This window comes from Phoenix dactylifera, chromosome 9 (genome assembly GCF_009389715.1).
Source record: "Phoenix dactylifera cultivar Barhee BC4 chromosome 9, palm_55x_up_171113_PBpolish2nd_filt_p, whole genome shotgun sequence".
Classification (NCBI taxonomy): domain Eukaryota; kingdom Viridiplantae; phylum Streptophyta; class Magnoliopsida; order Arecales; family Arecaceae; genus Phoenix; species Phoenix dactylifera.
Window position 1 is genome coordinate 17,864,723 of NC_052400.1, and position 17,736 is coordinate 17,882,458.

Sequence of the window (17,736 nt, forward strand, 5' to 3'; positions counted from 1 at the left end):
TTAATTTTCTACTTGCTGTTTTTTTTATAGCGAGTTCATCGTACAACGCGTGTAACGCGTGTACGAATACATTCAATAAAATCAAAAAACAGAAGCTCGAGATAACTTCCTCTCTCCTAACCACAAGATATATCATAAATGATTAACCGCGTAGGCAGCCACCCAGTCTGCTTGCTCTTTTCAAAAGCCGCTTCCAATTAGATTTCCGCCAACAATTTGAATCAGCCCAAATGAGTCGCAAATCTAGCTTACCAGCGTTCGAGACAACCCTGGACTTCCTCTACAATCACAGCCGCTTGCACATTTTTCAAAACTTCATAGGCAGACCATAGTTCCATTTTTCACATGCAAGTTACTGCAAGCAACAAAGTAATGGATACAGGCAACCCCATTTGACGAAGCGCTGCAATAAGTGACGACCTCTTACATTAAAAGCACAGACCCAAACAAATCAATTCAAAATTGAATGTCCCCAACCTGGGCAGTGGCCGTTAGGTCCAATTTATTAGCCTTCATAAAGGCATGTCCCTCTCCGTTAGGTTACGGGCCACTTGACCCCCTGGCTCATGCCCCTATGCTTCTAATTTGGAGAAACTAGACGTGTCAGTCGTCCATTTGATGTCTGAGTCCGTGTTGACGGTCCCTCTCATTAAATGCAAGACAAGGCGTTAGCGGAGATCGGAATAGCCACAGAAAGTGGCGTCCCACTTACTTCATATGGGTGGCAGAGCGAGCGGGAGAGAGTGAGAGAGGAGAGGCGTGGATGGCACGCGAAGGACATGCTCCTTGGTCCAGATTCGGATCTCTGGAAAGGGGATGGTAAGCCATAAAGTCGCAGCCTTCTGCTGTGGCTGTAGGTTCGCCACATATTGACGTCCTTCCACTGCCCACTTAGATAGTGTACTCCACGTTAGACCACTGGCCATCTCTCTCTCTCTCTCTCGGAGAGAGACGCTAGTATATACATGTATAAGTGAGATCGCACGGCACGAAATAGACTTCAGCATTCAAGATAGAAGCATCGAATTCCATCGAACTACATTTTGCTTGCATGCAAAACTGGATATATGGCCAGCGAGTACGTGGAGAAAATTTTTGACGATTAGTTTGCTCAACGTGGGGAGGACTTGGCATGGGCGATGGAAGAAGCGGCAGGTTTTTTTGTTGTGATCGGAGTGTCACGGAACGTTGACAAGTGTCTTCCATGCATCGCCTAATATCGCCTCTCATCTCATTTAGGACGACGTTCTCTTTCGGAGTTATTGGTTCGCAGGTTTGACGTCGGTTTTCTTGTTGTGGAACTGTGAGTTGCAATCTCGTGGGCCAAGCAGCTGTCTGTGGTCACAAGCCAGTACAGGGGATATATTCTATGTACGAGAACCTACGTCGCCAAAGTATTACGCCTGACTCTAATGAGTTTAAGCTTGATCAGCACTTTCTTTCATCTCTCTCTCTCTCTCTCTCTCTCTCTCTCTCTCTGTGACAGATACATCTCATGGCACGGATGCATGGCCTCACTGCATGACATGCTTCGATTCACATTCCAAATAGGCCTACATTAAGAACATTAAAATTCCAGTATCTTGTGGGATATAAATGATATTGTCCGAATAAAGTAGGGTGGGTTTCGGTTATATATCCCGTGCTAGGAGGACTATTAATATTTTGCTAGGAACCCTAACAAAATTGGGTTCATAATATGCACCTAATTCTTTGTGTATCAATTTCACAGTTAACATAATTGTGAGGACACTATTAATATTGGATAAGAACCTTGATAACATTGGCTTCATCATGTGCACCCTGTGTGCGTGAATCACTTTAATTATCAACATAATTTTGATGAAGAGAGGATTTGATCTTACATCTCTGATACAACTATCGAGTAGTCTTATCAATAGCCTACACCATGGATTTAAGTACCAGTATGCACATGGAACTAGACTCGTAAGGGACTGGCACTTAAAACATCCAACCTTTGTTTTGGTATAATATGATATGTATTGGTATCGCATACAACTAGTATGTATATTGGTAAGGATATTTGAGACCTTGGCCAAAACTTTCTTCAAGTATCTGTTTGATATAAGTCTAGTGGAGAAGATTTGCATCATATATTATAGACAAAGACATGTTATGCACAAAAATGCATGAAATCACATTTTATGAGGAGGGGAGTATATATAGTTGCCTAAAAAAGATAATCTGAAAAATAGAAAATATGGAGGCTTCTCTTTGAGTAAAAATGGAGGTAGCGGCAAGTTTCCCTTATATTATATTATTAAGAAGAGATAAGTTTATACATGGAAAGAGATGCAGAAGAATGTAAAAAGGTAAGAGGGGAGAAAGAAACAGGAGATATAAAGTTCATGATAGAGAAGCAACATTTCTCCATAGCTTTCGGTGATTCTTCTCTATTTTTACTGAGCATATGCACCCCAACTATGAAAATATGGAGGTCGCCTTGGTTTATAGAAATTTGAAGATGTGTGATAGCGTAGAGATATTTGATCATCATTTATGAAGATTGTAATTGAGATTTTAGCAGTGGTTGCAGGGGCACAGATCGGATGATCTCATGTGTATTTCACTCGTCTTGCACTAGACATGGGGACAAAATGCAGTAAAAGAATGGCTATTCCTCCACAAACCTCCCATGTATTATCGAATTCAAAGTTTGGGGGATTACTACATGCGTCTTACTATATACATTTTTTGGCAAAAAGTGGAGACTCATCCTAACCAGTGGTTTTTGGTGGGTATCTAGTAAAATATTAGTGGGTATCAAAGAATTCCCTCATAAATAATATCTAGTAAATTATGACGAGTAGGGTGTCAATTATAACTCTTGGAATTTATCCAAATAATACTACTTTGGCATCCATACTTGGGCATTCCAACGGCTATATCCGGTTATCAGGAGAGAAATTAGAACCTTAATTTCATTCTACAGTCAATAGTAAATAGAAATTTAAATAATTAATTATTCTGGATAGATTATAAGAAGCACCGTATAGCAAAATTCAAAATTTTAAGATAGGCAAATCATGGAGAGCTAGTTGATTATGGAATTGGTAAATCAGCAGTTATGGGCTTGATAAATATTTCATGTACATATAACGGCATGTGAATTTCCTAAATCTTCTATATACCCAATACTATATATAACTTATAAGTGATACGTGCAAATGAGCAATATCAACCATCATTTATGACATCAACTAAACCAGGGCCACCCCGCCCAACAATTAAAGCTCTATCACCGACCCCCCGCCCCCCCCCCAAACCGCCGAAAAAGATACCACCCTGACAATCCAGGGACCGGATTCTCCAAACGAAGGTGGGAATTTTTGTCCCTGTGGGAATACAAATCCTGTGCGTACTCGGAAACCACCCTTTCCCCGGGTGGGTTTTGGCCTTCAGTACTTTCCCGAACCCCTCTCTCCCCCTATGTAAAGGACTCCATCCCCATAGGGGTCGTATATAGAGAGAGTGAGGTAAACAAAGAGAGAATTAATAGAAGGTGAGAACTGAGAAGGAGCGAAGAGGCATGGAGTGGCTGAGGAGGAGGAAGCCGACGGTGGCCAACGGGCAGGGCCATCATGGGAAGGAGACAAGCAGGGTGTACTTCCGGATGCCCCTCCACTACCCGAGGTACACCAAGGCCGACTACGAGACGATGCCCGAGTGGAAGGTCGACTGCCTTCTGAGGGAGTACGGGCTGCCCGTGTTCGGTGACCTCTCTCAGAAGAGGGAATTCGCCATGGGCGCCTTCCTTTGGACTCGCTGAGAGACCCGGCTTGGTGCTTCAAGTCACCACTAAGTTCATGCTGTTGTCCGCAGTCGTAGAGTCTTGCTTCGTATTCATTAGGTTGTGGTGTCAGTGTGCTGTTAAAGTTGGTCACGTAGGTAGGGTTTTAAACTTTGTCCGGTGTGAGCCGAGCATCACCCCAAGTCTGTTGGGTCTTTGTAGGATATGGAGGTGAAGCGACGTGATGCTTGGATGTCTGATGGAAATTTGTGAACCATTCTAATGTAACTATTTTAGAGTATTTTTATGGGTAAATCTATGTACTTCTTATTGTTTTCGTCATATCTATATTATAGGTTTTATTTTGGTGCGTGCTGCGACGTTTCTCGAGGATATCCTCAGTAAATCCAGTTTTTAGTAACATACACGAGGGATTTGGTTATTGCTATGGCAGTTTAAAAAAATCCATAAATTTTATTTTATATAAATAAGAAATCCGTAGGTTTCAACCAAACTGGAAAGGTTTCAGCAGCAGAAAAACCTAGAGTAGTATCTGAAAAGGCTAAAGAACTCGCTCTGTTAGATTACACTCGTCCATCTACCACCTCTAAATTTCAAATATGAAATCTCTTTCTAACTTCTAGTATGATATACGAGCAGTTTGTTTATTATTTGAAGCTATATTAATGCCAACTTTGCCTTTGGCGGTCTCATAAAAACCATGAGCTGCAACTGTTTGCAAAAGGTTTTTAGAAGAAAAAAGGTCCATAATAGCATCGAAAAAACTCAAAAAATACAGTCTTATATTACACTTGTTCATCGTGGATATCACTAGGTCAAGCCATGAGTGTCTTGAAGGTTAATGGTCATGCGCTTCTTTGTATATCCCTTGGCACGTAGGGTGAGGAGAGGTTAGCAAGACCCACCTCTAATAAGCATCGCACATTTGCGAGTACATATATAAGGATATTAATTCATATCATTTTTACATGATTAGAATCGCGTTCTAGCAATTTCAGATGGCTTGGAATTTTTGACCATAGGAACTCCAGGAGAAAGGATATACTAGAAGTGGTAATTTCATATTATATGTATGTTAGGTTTCTCGACATTCTTTTTAGCAAATTATGCAGTTCGTATGATTGTTGTGTTATTAGTTAAGACTAAATGAAGATTATAGACCATTAAGAGAATCTATCTTTTAGCCCGCAATTAGAAGTTATGCCAATGAAGTTAAAATAGTTGCATAAAGGACAACATTTTTTCCACGGACTGGCTTTGCATTTTAGAAGCTCTGGCCCATTTGTACCTCTAAGCACAGGCAAGGTCCACCTTCTCTACCTAAACATCACCCAGGAAGAGCTTGCTCCATATCATTTTAGAAGACAGTTAATCCAGTTTTATAGGCAATTAATATCATTTTAGAAGATATTTCTCGACATAGAACAATAAGAAATCTTTCGGCAGGATAGGATTGGAAGAAACTTTTCGAGCACCAAAGGTAGATGATATCCATATCTCCGAATGGATGGCCTTCTGCAAGTTACTTTTGAGAGATTCCAAGAAGATGTCCATCACAAAAACCTAGTGAAGGCTCCCAGCTAGGGGACTCACAGATGCCAGCCAGCCTACAGGTCAATTTGAGCCAAAATTTAGGATATGCCCAGCCCAGGCTCGCCCAATGTGCTTTCCTTGGCTGGTAAAGAAACCCCTGAATAAAAAGATTTAGGTATTTGTACCAAAAAGAAAAAAAAGGAATTGGAGAGGGTTTTTTGTTTTTTTGTTTTTTCTTGTTTTCAAAATCCCACTGCGATCAAGCCTGCGACCCCGGCATAAATTTCCGCTCTCACTCGCTCCCTCCCTATCTTACCCTCCAGTCCTCTCTTCCCTCCTCCATCCTGTCAAATCTAGCGGATCGTTCCCAAACCAGCCCTTAACCGCCCTATCAAATTGTACCGATCAGACCCCACTTCTACCCTGTTCTTATCCCAACAACCTACCCTTTCTCTCTCACACATCTTAACAAGAAACGGAATAGGATGAGAAATATCATACTTGTTTCTTTCCTGACAAGGTCATTTTATCAGTATTAAAATAGTAAAAAAAAAAATTGGTTCAGTGCACGAGGCTCCTATCATTGTGGGGTCAAGAAAGGGTCATGTCCAATCATGCAATTCTTCAAACTCCAAGTATCCTCACAATTTTGAATGTCTAAAACCAAGTATGACCCCTATATCAATTTTGAAAAAAAATGAAATAGATGGAAATTGATTCCACCTATTGGCAACAGAAGCTCAGTGTTCTGACGCAGCCCTAATTCATACCTCTGGTGCCTTTAGAGAGTGTATGCCTTACAGCATGACCTAGCCATTTTTCAAATAGACGTGTACTTGATGCCGTAGGCTGAGGCCTGCTTGCCTAGATGAACTTGCTCTTTGATCTTTGCATAGCCTGATGCTCCAAGACTTCACACTTTTGGTTTTCCCATCCGTCGAACCATATGGGAGCTGAGTGGCAGGGATGTTGGAACTCTGTTAATAGGATATCCAATATTATGATTCTCCTGCTCGTCCGACAACAACTTCATTTAGTGCATCAGTTGGTGTCTTTGTAGTTGGCAAATCCACAAGCATGCGCACTGGAGCAAAGTACATGTGTAATGAAATCATGCAGATAACTATGCCCAAGAAGAGCTGCAAGAAGAAAAGAACATATTTAATAGCATGTTCAATACTGACAGATAAACTAGCATATGAACATGCACAGCTTGTCATAGAACAGAACAGGCAACATCAGCAACTAAATGGACATCACAATTTTGAATTTTCACGTTGATGGCCTGAAACTTACCTGCACAGTAGGCTTGAAATTAAAAAGGAATACCGATAAAACCATTGTTAGCAGCATTGCCATTGATGTTGAATATACCTGGAGGACAACAGGAACTGATATAATATGTACTGAAGCACAGTTAACCATGAGAAACATGTAGCACAGTTTAACATAAAACTCGGAGTAACACCATCAAGAAAAGAATTATGAAAAAGAACAAACTTGGAGCAGCAGCATTATATCCACCTATCTGATAAAGCTCATATGGCAAAATTAGCCAGAGAAAGTAAGAAAGGCTGAGCTTGCTTCTTTTTAAGTTGGAAGATGTTTTATACATAACCACACATTCTCTGAGCATTGAAAGTCATCAAAAAAATTCAAATAAAGGTCAGTTGGAAGCATAAAACAAAGTATGACTAATAGCAACAATAACAGCCAGCACTAACATTGTTGACATTACTTCTAGTCAAGCTTTTTAGCACTGAGTTCTGTCATATAATGACCTGATAATATACATAGGCAAATCAAAATAAACAAGGATACACCCTAGCAATTTCTACTCCATGCCATCCTCCACAACTTTATAATAATGACGTACAATGTTGTATATGATTAAATCATGATGTCTGCTTGTCTAAATAATTTTGCCATCCTAGATTTTTCAAAAAAGGAGCATAGGCAACACACATTATTACACACATAATATGCACTTTCCACATTTTAAGATTTGTTCCTAAACCATGCTTTTTTGCTTTCTCCAATTCACAGGTTTTTTTATAATTTTCTATGTTGAGGTATTTTAGGATTAATTCAGTTGCTTACCAATAACTCTCAAGGAGACTACGAAATAAATTGAGAGGCAAATCATACACCTTCGAAATCAAATCCTAAATCATAATTACTACTTATACTTCTTGATTTTTTCAGAATTTTATATGCCCCTGCATTTACATGTGCCCTATATTACGAACTAGTGCTACGGATTTGAAACAGATGTGGTGGCTGCAATTCCATGTTTTCTCTTACAATAAATGATGAGTCCAGTCTCCCTTTTTCTTCATGCAATTTTCTTGTCTCTCCTTTCATACAAAGAGAGCAAGGCCTGAATCAAAGAGTCTGGGTATCAGCAAAGACAATGGATGGACAAAGGTGGACTCAGGGCTAAGGAGCGTAATCAACATTTTGCAGTGATATTCACGTGCAACCTACTGGCTGGTCCAGAAAAAGATACCTCCTGCTGCCTTGGGGAAGTGGGGTAAGTCTACGTCTCTACAGGGGCAGGGCAAGAAAAAGAACGTTAAAATTCCCAATAACTTCATGGCTTATGTCCTTCACAAAAGGCAAAAGAACGATGGAACACAACTTGATTTACCTAAGTCACCTAGAGGCATAATATGACTAGATATCTTATGGTCAAGATAATGTACACTAACTTAATAAACATAATAAAAAATCTCATATACCTTAATGCAACACTAGATGTTGGCCATTGCCATTGCCTTCTTCCTCCAGTTGCAGTTGTATGTTGTACATCAAGTAGATGAAATTGCAAGTCTGAGCCTAGATGTGATTAGTGCGAACTCTAGAATTATTGAAGCACTCCTAGTATAGGGTATAATTTGTGGAAACTTTAAATGAACAGCTGGTAAAGATCAACTCCTAACCATGTGTAAAAATAAGAAATGGAATTGGATGAATATTCATGCCTCCATTTCCTTATCATCCCATGGTAATGATCATAGTATTCTTAGCTGGATAGAAAATAGATGATCTTTGATTGCGATATGACGTGCACCACCAAATACCCTACAACAAGCAACATAAGATTTTCCAAAATAGCGTCCATCCCTTAGCATGCATCAATAAAATACAGCATCATCATCACAGTGGTATCCATTACCTAAGATCATGTTATGACATGAACAGGCTCTGGGTCTATGATTCATATCCAGGTCACCTGATGAACTGGATCATGTCTAATTTAACAGGCTAGACATGAATACTGAACTAGGATTGTTAGGTCTTATTGTGTTTCGTGATGTTTCATCACATTGGACCAATTAAGCAAGATAGATACAGAACCTAGTTAAAGTCTAGGTCTCAATTTAGAATATATACCTAATCATTGATCCAGATTTTGGGTATGGATTAGGTTGAAACAGGTTAAGTCTTTTGGAATTACCTAATCTACTTGCAACCTTTATCATTTTTCTCAACTAAAACATGAACCTTGTTGCATGGGATATCAATTTCACCCTTGTCCACCCATCAGAAGTCAACAAAACATCATACAAATCCTAATTGGTCAAGAGGATATTCTCAAACACCATATCTGCATATTTTCCTGTGATCTCATGGCCTGAGCAGGGTCATCCTAGTGCACTCTCTCTTCACCTAATCAACCTTCCTGCAAAATTAAGATGATCTTGCATATGGTAGAAGTGGACAAAGCACTAATATCACTTTGTAAAATTTCTTCTTATAACAACTTGATTACTTACCCAGAAACAATCAGTTGGCTTTATTTACTTTTCACCTACCTCCATATGTGTAAGATTGCATAAGGTTCCATATACTTGGGATTTCGGGCCTCTCTCTCTCTCCTCAATTTTTACCACCCTTGTCCCCTCACTATATTAGTTGTATTCTACCACCAGCCTTGTGCTAAATGTCTTGATTGGCATAAGTTGTCATGGCAGTTTTGATGTGCTCCTCAAAGTCATCAAGTCCATGGCCCTCCAGCAAAATTATGTACAAAGGTCATCCAATCAGTGCCTTTATAAGTAGGCTCTCTTATCTTTCCCTTCCCCCCATGGCCTTCCTAAATCTTGCAGATTTTGTGGTCACGTATAAACTCAGGATCACTAACAGTCTGCACTTTATGCTAGTAAAATTCATGATCACTTCCAAAAAAGTTCAAAAATGTGCACTTTCAAGAAATTGTTTGATTATTTCCATTAACCAGCTCCCCACCCTGACAAGAAATTCTTAAATTCCCTTTGTGCAGAGACATGTCAATAACTTACACATTCACATGCTTACTAGCAACAGAATACTCAAACATACAACATATAATAAACCTAAGGCAGAAAAATGACATATAAAGCATGTGGCATACACCACGTACACATTTCTATTAACTTAACCATGGATTTCATAAATTTTGATAAATTTAATTATTATTTTTGTTAAATACATATTGAGAGGGCATGAGAATAACGTAATCTTTTAATTCATTTTAGATATATAACCATAATACTGATACATATCCTAGCATTTGAAGGTTACTCTTCATACTGACATTTTGAGTAATAATTTATCAAAAAGCAATAATTAATTTTACCTGTCTCTTCATAAATCTTTTTCTATTTTACACAAAGCCCTGACTTTTTTCGTATTCATTACTTTAAATGGTTTTCAGTCATCAAGAAACCTCAGTGAATTCATAGAACTTCGCATAAGCTTCTCTTCTACACCTACCACATGTTTGAAGAGAACAGATTGATCTAGTTTAAGGTTGGACTTCCTCAACCATCAGCAGGAAGTTCTTAAACGAATGGATGTATATAACTAGCATGAACCCCATTTCGGTTGCATATCTAAGAAACTAGGAAAGGTTTCCACTTCTGCTGCATTAAGCACTTCTATACACTAGACATGTAATGTTTCTATTAAATCATCACTATGTAAGCTGTAATTTCAAGAAACACATTCTGAAACTTCCATGATGAGAATTGATCGTAGAATTTCAGATCTGATGATGTTTGTAACTTTGTATTTAGTAAACCTCAAACCTATATGAAGGATCTCGAAAACAAACCTTATTTCCACTATAAGTGATAAGAAAAGTGCTCTACTCTTTCAACAAAAATATAAAGCAGAGGTATTTGTGCTCTCTTAGCAAAGATAAAAGGTATAGTCTAGGTTTGAGATGGGTTTTAGTGCTTGTCGTCTACTATATTTGATCTTGGTCAGGTTCATGAAAAAGCATCTACCCTTCAAGCTATTATAACCGCTCCACTGTAACCTCCTCTCAAATGATTTTGGAGGTCAGCAAATGGTTTTTTTCTGTTATCATGATCATGATATTAATAAAATAGAATAAAAAAATATAGACCAGACCTTATAAAAAGACATCACAATAATTAAGACAACAATCAGAAGTTTTGGCCAGATTGTTGTGTTACAATGCATGATCTAGTCGTGTTCAAAAATAACTTTGTAAAACATAGTCTCTGATGATTGGTTTGAATAACTGAACATTTATTAACATGTGTATATATGATAATAGACAGTAAAAAAAATTACCTTCACAATATTGTCAGCATATTTCATCAACCATGACACCAGCAACCCAGTAGATCCTAAATTTAATACAACCATCCATGTGGTAGTAGAGTACCCATTTAAAAGGCGTTGCCACCATGGTCCCTTCTCAAATCCAACTCTAAAATCATCCAAAAGAAGTCGTGCCATATTAAAGATAGCGCCAAACCTGACAGTGTGTTATATGGGAGAAAAGTCAGCAAAGTTCCCTGATGCTATATTCACATCAAGAAGCATATTTCTCTTCAATGCCTAAGAAGTTGAACCTATAGAAACTGCCAGCCCAAAAGCAGAGGCAGTGTTACAATGGCCACATAGAGATACCCACGTATATAATTGTACATTTTGCCAGTAAAGGCTGTCATTGTTCTTCTTCATTAAGTATTCTGTATAAACACCAGCTAGTGCTGAAAGACAAGCAGACAGGAGTCCCAGCATGTATCCCTGTATAGGTGCTGAAAAGAGAGAGTCACATGATGCTTCTCCACAACCCTTCACCTGCATCACACACGAGAGAAAATTATGCTTACCTAAGAATAGTGTGGATTGAATTTACTCGACAGTTCACATGAAGAAAATTGTTGTTATTCAAATTATTAGTGAAATTCTATTGATTATTTTAAAGGGCTTTCACCTGAGGTTTTTTCTTAAGAAGCACTAACTAAAAATATGCAAAATATCTGATATATGAGCAACAGATATATTGAGAAATAAAACATGAATAAAGATTTTAGAAAAGGGATAGTGCATCATATGGGACCCTTCTCCAGGGCAGGCGGCCTAACAAGGCCTTCCTTTAGCGGTTCTGGGTCCTGCAGAACCCATTTAAGCAGTCCTTGGGCCTTGTGGGGCCCACAATTTGCAGATATTGATCCTGCTAAACCTTCTTCAATAACTGCTGGACCTTTTGGGGTCTAGAATATGGCAAGATGGATCCTAACCTTATCAAATTTGTGATCACCTTAAACAAAGAATGTAACAGGTCTTCTACAAAAACATGTCAGTTCAATTTAGACTTTGACTTCAGCCAGGATAATATTATGAAGTGTTGCCCTTACCTATTTTTAGTTAACTCTTCCACTCTAAACCCCAACTATTTGTTATCATATCATAAAACCTCTCAAGCCATTCGAAGCCCTAAACCATAAAAAATCAACCTTCCTACCATTTTATCCCTGAAACCAGCAAAAAATATCAAGATCCATCCAAAAATACAGAGCAAGCCATCTTTCTAAAGTTGATAAAAATACGTGAAGAGTAAAGTTCTAAGTTGACCAAATGAAACAAAACTACATGGATTTCTCCAAGTCTCATCAAAGAAAAAACTTTATCCCCAGTGAGTTTTAATGAAAAAAGTCTATCAGAATGATGAGGTCACAGAGGCAAAAGGGAGTTCATTAATCCAGAAATCCTGAACACCTCCATCCTATCTTGCATCACTTAAATTTGACTGAATTTTATCAAGCAATAAGCTTGATAAGATATCCCAGCATTTTTTATGATATTCAGATTGACCGTGGAAAGAGCTTACTCAGGAGAATGGGGTTTTATGGACTCCTAAGTTATAGAGACTTCGGTACAGTCTTCAAAGTTTGAAGGTATACTTAAAGAAAGAGGTACTTTGGATGGGTTTCCCTAGATCAAAATATAGTGCAGATTTTAATAAAAATATAATACATCTGGGAAATGTTCCAGCAGAGGTGAATGCTTTAGCAGACAGACAATTAAAAAGGGCTTTAAGAATGGTACAGTACTTTGACGATCTTCTTTAAATTATCGAAGGTGAGGATGTTATGCTCCTATCTTTCATATCCAACAAATTGTCTTTTTAATTCATATTATGATGGATAAAATGGTAGTAAGAATCCTCTGTGTTCAAGAGCCTGAGGTTGATATATACAAATGCAATTATTCAAACAGATTCGACATCTTACAAAACTCCAAAATAACCAACAACTGCACAGGTAACTGCAAGATAAAATTAAATTAATTAATATGTTACTTTGAGAAGATATTCAAATATTATCTAGAAGATATTCAAATATTATCTCGATGAGATTCTCAGATTTGCATACTGATATCTAGAAGTTCGTAACATAGAATATAGTCATGATATAACAGAAAACAGTAAACTACTGTCACCATGTACAGTAACTGGATGCAGTCAACAATGTCTGAGTTTTGATTTACACATACTATCAAATGAATTGGGCACCCAAGATTCACATGGCTGCTTCCCAGAACTAGCTAGAGCACAAAGCACAAGCATCGAAAGCATCCAACATGACATGCCACTATTCCTAAATAGAAAATCTCAAATAACAATAATGAAATTGCGGTAAAATTATTTAAATTTCTTTTTGCAGTACAGATGCTCAATAAATAAGAAATAAAACCAAAAAACATGTTTTAGGGCCCAAAAAATGATTCTACAAAGAAAAAGGTGTCAGTTTCCATAGTAGAAGGGCAACCTGACTTGTAGTTGTTCCAACAGCTAATAATACAATCGCCATCCACTGTAAGTTTGACAATTTCCTCCTCAGGAACAACCTAAAACATCAAAAGGAGAAAAATTTGCTAATAATTATTTTCTATTACTCAAAAATTATCACATTATGTTAGCAAAAATATCAACGAATACACACATATACTCCTCAAAAACTATATGTAAGATTTAGGATTTTAGAACTACACAGAGATGCAAGACTTTTCAGGTTAGGCTTTTACTGTTAAAAGAAATATTTAACATTATAGACATCTTTAGGCATGATATGGTCACACCAAGCTCGCGGAAAACTTTTTCTTAGTTCCTACTTAAGTCATGAATGTGAGTCTTGATCTTCATCTTACTCCAAGATCTGGATTTTTCCCAAATTTCATATTTTTAGCCATTCCCAATCACAGTAAAGCAGTAAAGTGGATACTTGGAGGGTCCAAATTAGGGGGAAAAGACCGAATAAAAAAATAATCTTGCAAGGCTGAAACATTCCAAAACATGCCTATAATGGTGACTGTAATATTTCTGAAACTTTAACAGCTGAATAAGAAAATAATGTATAGAGATATCCAAATTTATTTTCGCATGATGCATAAGCTGATCAAGAACAAGAATATAATTCTTCAAACCAACTCTACATATCTAGTTCTATATATTCCTCTCAAAGGACTAAGAGCAGTACCTGAATAAGATACCAGTTGTTACGATTTTGAGATTGCCCATTATCTGATATGTTGATGGATCCACATAAGTTAAGGTAGCAAACTGAACATTATTGTGGATCAGATATATCATCGAAGGGATTGGATATAACCACACAGTCCTCCATTCTGTGGTAATCTTTGGAGGGCTTGATGACTTGCACTCTTTCCAAAGGAAGAAAGTGGAAACTAGAAGCTGAAGTATGAAAATAGGATGATGATGTCAGCAGGACAATTGCAACTACTATCAAACAGATGGGTGATACTTTTTAAATAACATATTAGTGTACAATCTCAGATATCCTATAACAGATCATGTAAATCTCTTGCTGAGATGCTTAAGGTCTCAGTCTATGTCTCAGAGTAGGTTGCACTAATAGACAAGGCAAAGTTACAATATAAAAGCAAAAGGTACCTTGAATATTTCTGCAAGAAATGGAACGGTAGCATAATCATATGTGTAGCTGCCATTACTTTGTGAGAGTGTTGTCAAAATTCCCTGCCATGTAAACAAAGAGAAATGTTTGTATGTTAATTGTAGCCCAACAAGACCTTTTATAACTGATACCATCAAGGTATCTTGCAAACAAATTCATTATCACTATCACCATTTTCTTTACTAATAAAATATTTCTAAAAATAGATCCATTCTTTGAGACCCATAACTTGAAGAGTTTAAAGTGAATCCAAGTGCTTGATAGATAATATTTCCTAAGAAGAAACCAAGGGGAAGAATAAGATAAGCCTAATAAATAATACAATAATAAAAAAATATTTTGTCAGATGACCACCGCCACTACAATCCCCAGCCAATCCACATGCCTTAAACCACCAGCATTATCCTTTCTAGCAACAAGAATAGGCAATTCTAAATATAAATCTAAATCACACTATGATAGGATTTTATCTCATTAAGAGGTACACAATGCCATCAAAATCTCAAGAGTAAGGCATTACTTCAGGTTCACTTTTCAGAAAATCCAGCACCCCTCATTAAGTCAAAATCAAATACGCTGTATTTTGGAAAAGCAAACTTCTTTCTTGTAGTCGCCCTAAACCCTTAAACCTCCATCACCACTCACATAGTATCTTACATATTTGATCCACCAGGCATCTAGTTTTATCTAGTTTCCATGTTTTAAGTTCCTCATGATTCTTAGGGTCTTCACAATTTCACATGAGAGATTGAATCATCATTGAGAGTAAGTCCATTAATTTGCACATTTTTATGTCAAGATGGTTTGTTGTTCGCAAGCCCCAGCCAATACCAAGATGATGAATATAATGTATCTATCAACTAAGGAAGGTGTCTTCATTCTGGATGGTACAACAAAAACATGAAAATATAATCATTCCCTTATCTCTAAAAATGTGCTTCAAGTTGGTGCATCTACTGAGTGTTGGGAAATGAAAAGGATGGCTTAAACCAATCAGTAAATACAGCATTTTTTAGTGCAGTTAAATGAGAAAAGCCTGGAGAGGATCTCCATCCAGATCACTCAGAATTAGAATAAATCGGTCATAGAGTAATAATATCTAACAATACATCATATAAAGTAATCCTAGCCTACTCTTTTCAATAGATGCCACTACATCAGTTTGGCTACAGAAGAAATCAATCGATAAAATATAAGAATCAAGAACCTTAGGTTCATTAATTTCAGATCCCCTTGAACGAATCCTAAAGGTTGAATCAGAACACCTGCTACCCATATTTTCACTCCCATGCCTTGTTTCAGTGCACTTATCGCATTTAACAGTGCAAGAAACAAGAAATTGAATCCCTCTAAAAATCGATGAAAAACTATGCAAGAAATAGGAATCAAGAAATCCAAATTGGAAACGCTTTCGATGAAGAGCCTTTTTTGTTCATCGCCAAATTCACCGAACAATCCCCACCTACTGAAGTAAAACATAGAGGGAAAAGAAGATCCTTCGACACAATTGCAAATAAAAACCACGAAATATTTGAAAGATTTATAGGCGCAGCGAGGCAGATCAGTTCCAATGTTGAATTGCGGATCCGTGAAACCCTAAAGTTATGACAAGCAATGAATCGAACACGGATCTGGGGAGTTCTTTGAACATAGAATCTAAATAAAACGAAAAGCAATGCGATTAAGGGGAGGAGAAAATAGAAGCTAGGGTTTGGGTTGAAACCTGGGAACTGGTGAGGAGAGTGAGAAGAGAAGCAACGAAGTACCACTGCATCGTTCTTTCTTGCTGAGGATAGCGAGTGAGGAGGTTTAACGACCCAAGGGAGATCTGGGAACGTTGTTGGAGACCAATTACAATGCCGCGTTATAAATTGGTCCAGTGTTTTAGTTTAGGGATGGCTGGATTCGGTACGACCAGTAAAAAAATCGAAAGTGAAATCAAAATTCACTTTCCCTAAATCGGAATCGAACTCCAACGAATTTTAAATAAAAAATTATAATCGCCGCTGCAAGAAAACACAGCGAAGTCGAAACCAAAAAAAATCAAAAATTATTTATTTTTTTATTTAAAAATTTTCATATATTTTAAATGAGATAGATCTAGGATTATTTGATGGTTATTTTCATAAAGTTAGTATTTTAGATTTACTCTAAATATAAAAAATATTTAAGATATTAAATATCGAATATGTTCAATTTAAAGATAGATTTTGAATTTTATGTCGAATTAGGGAATCACCAAAATCATAATTGAAATCAAAATCGAACAATTTTTAATTTTTAAATCTATCATCGGAACCATCCTATTTAGGACTTGCTTGGTTCTCAAAAAAAAAATTTTTTCACCAGAATACTATTTTTGATTTTTGAAAATGTCTGAAAAATAATTTGGCATGTTTGGTATAGTACATTCCAAAGTAGTTTATGTTTGATTTAGGATATACTTTTCTAGAAAAGTTATATGAAATATATATTATACCATTGATAAAGGAAAAGATGTTATTCATAAATTTTGATAGCTTGAGTGTAATTTTTTTAAAAAAATTAATTTCCAACTGGTGGAAAATTAACACTGTTATGTTCCTTATAGATTTTTCCTTCTCATGAAATATAGAAAGCTTATTTCATCACATGGATAGCTTAAATAGATTGTGATGTCTGCTGGGGCAAAAAAAAAGTTAGTAGCTCCTATTTTGAGCAGTACAAAGTGATTGTTTAAATTCCAAGATTTGGTGTAATACAAGAGCAAGGCTGCTGCTCTAATACATAAACTCAATACACAATCTGACCTGACTCAAACTCGATCTAGATCCAACAATGAAAAGTCTAGGTATAGGCTCTGATCAAACCTATTGAAATTTTTTCATCTAGTAAAGGTTCGAGATTTCCAAACCCATGAACCCATATTATTGCCTTGGATACATGCATATATATAAATGCATATGTAATCACATAGTTTATTACATACATACATACATAAATACACTACATATATACATACATAAATACACTATATAAATTTAACCTCTTGGTCATTATTCTATGTGAGTTATTTGCCAGTCATAGGCCTGTGAAGAGGAACAGGTACAAGAAGCAGCCTAAGAGACTGACGATGCCACTGAATTGAAGCTTGTTGAACAGGCTACGCAATAGATTGGCCAGTTTTTCATTATCAGATGATCTAATCACATC

The 17,736-nt window shown here is 37.1% G+C and overlaps 1 protein-coding gene across 1 annotated transcript; it reads right to left on the minus strand.

Annotated features, from left to right (window-relative positions):
• Positions 1–5,928: 5,928 nt before the first annotated feature.
• Positions 5,929–16,409, minus strand: LOC103709021 (CMP-sialic acid transporter 1-like). The gene is made up of 8 exons (XM_008794218.4): positions 16,268–16,409; positions 14,523–14,606; positions 14,089–14,303; positions 13,381–13,459; positions 11,238–11,407; positions 10,892–11,078; positions 6,602–6,679; positions 5,929–6,444 (listed from the first exon to the last, which is right to left on the minus strand). Exons 1-8 carry the CDS (start codon positions 16,316–16,318, stop codon positions 6,304–6,306), a joined length of 1,005 nt encoding a protein of 334 aa, XP_008792440.2. The 5' UTR covers positions 16,319–16,409; the 3' UTR covers positions 5,929–6,303.
• Between the last annotated feature and the right edge of the window lie 1,327 nt (positions 16,410–17,736).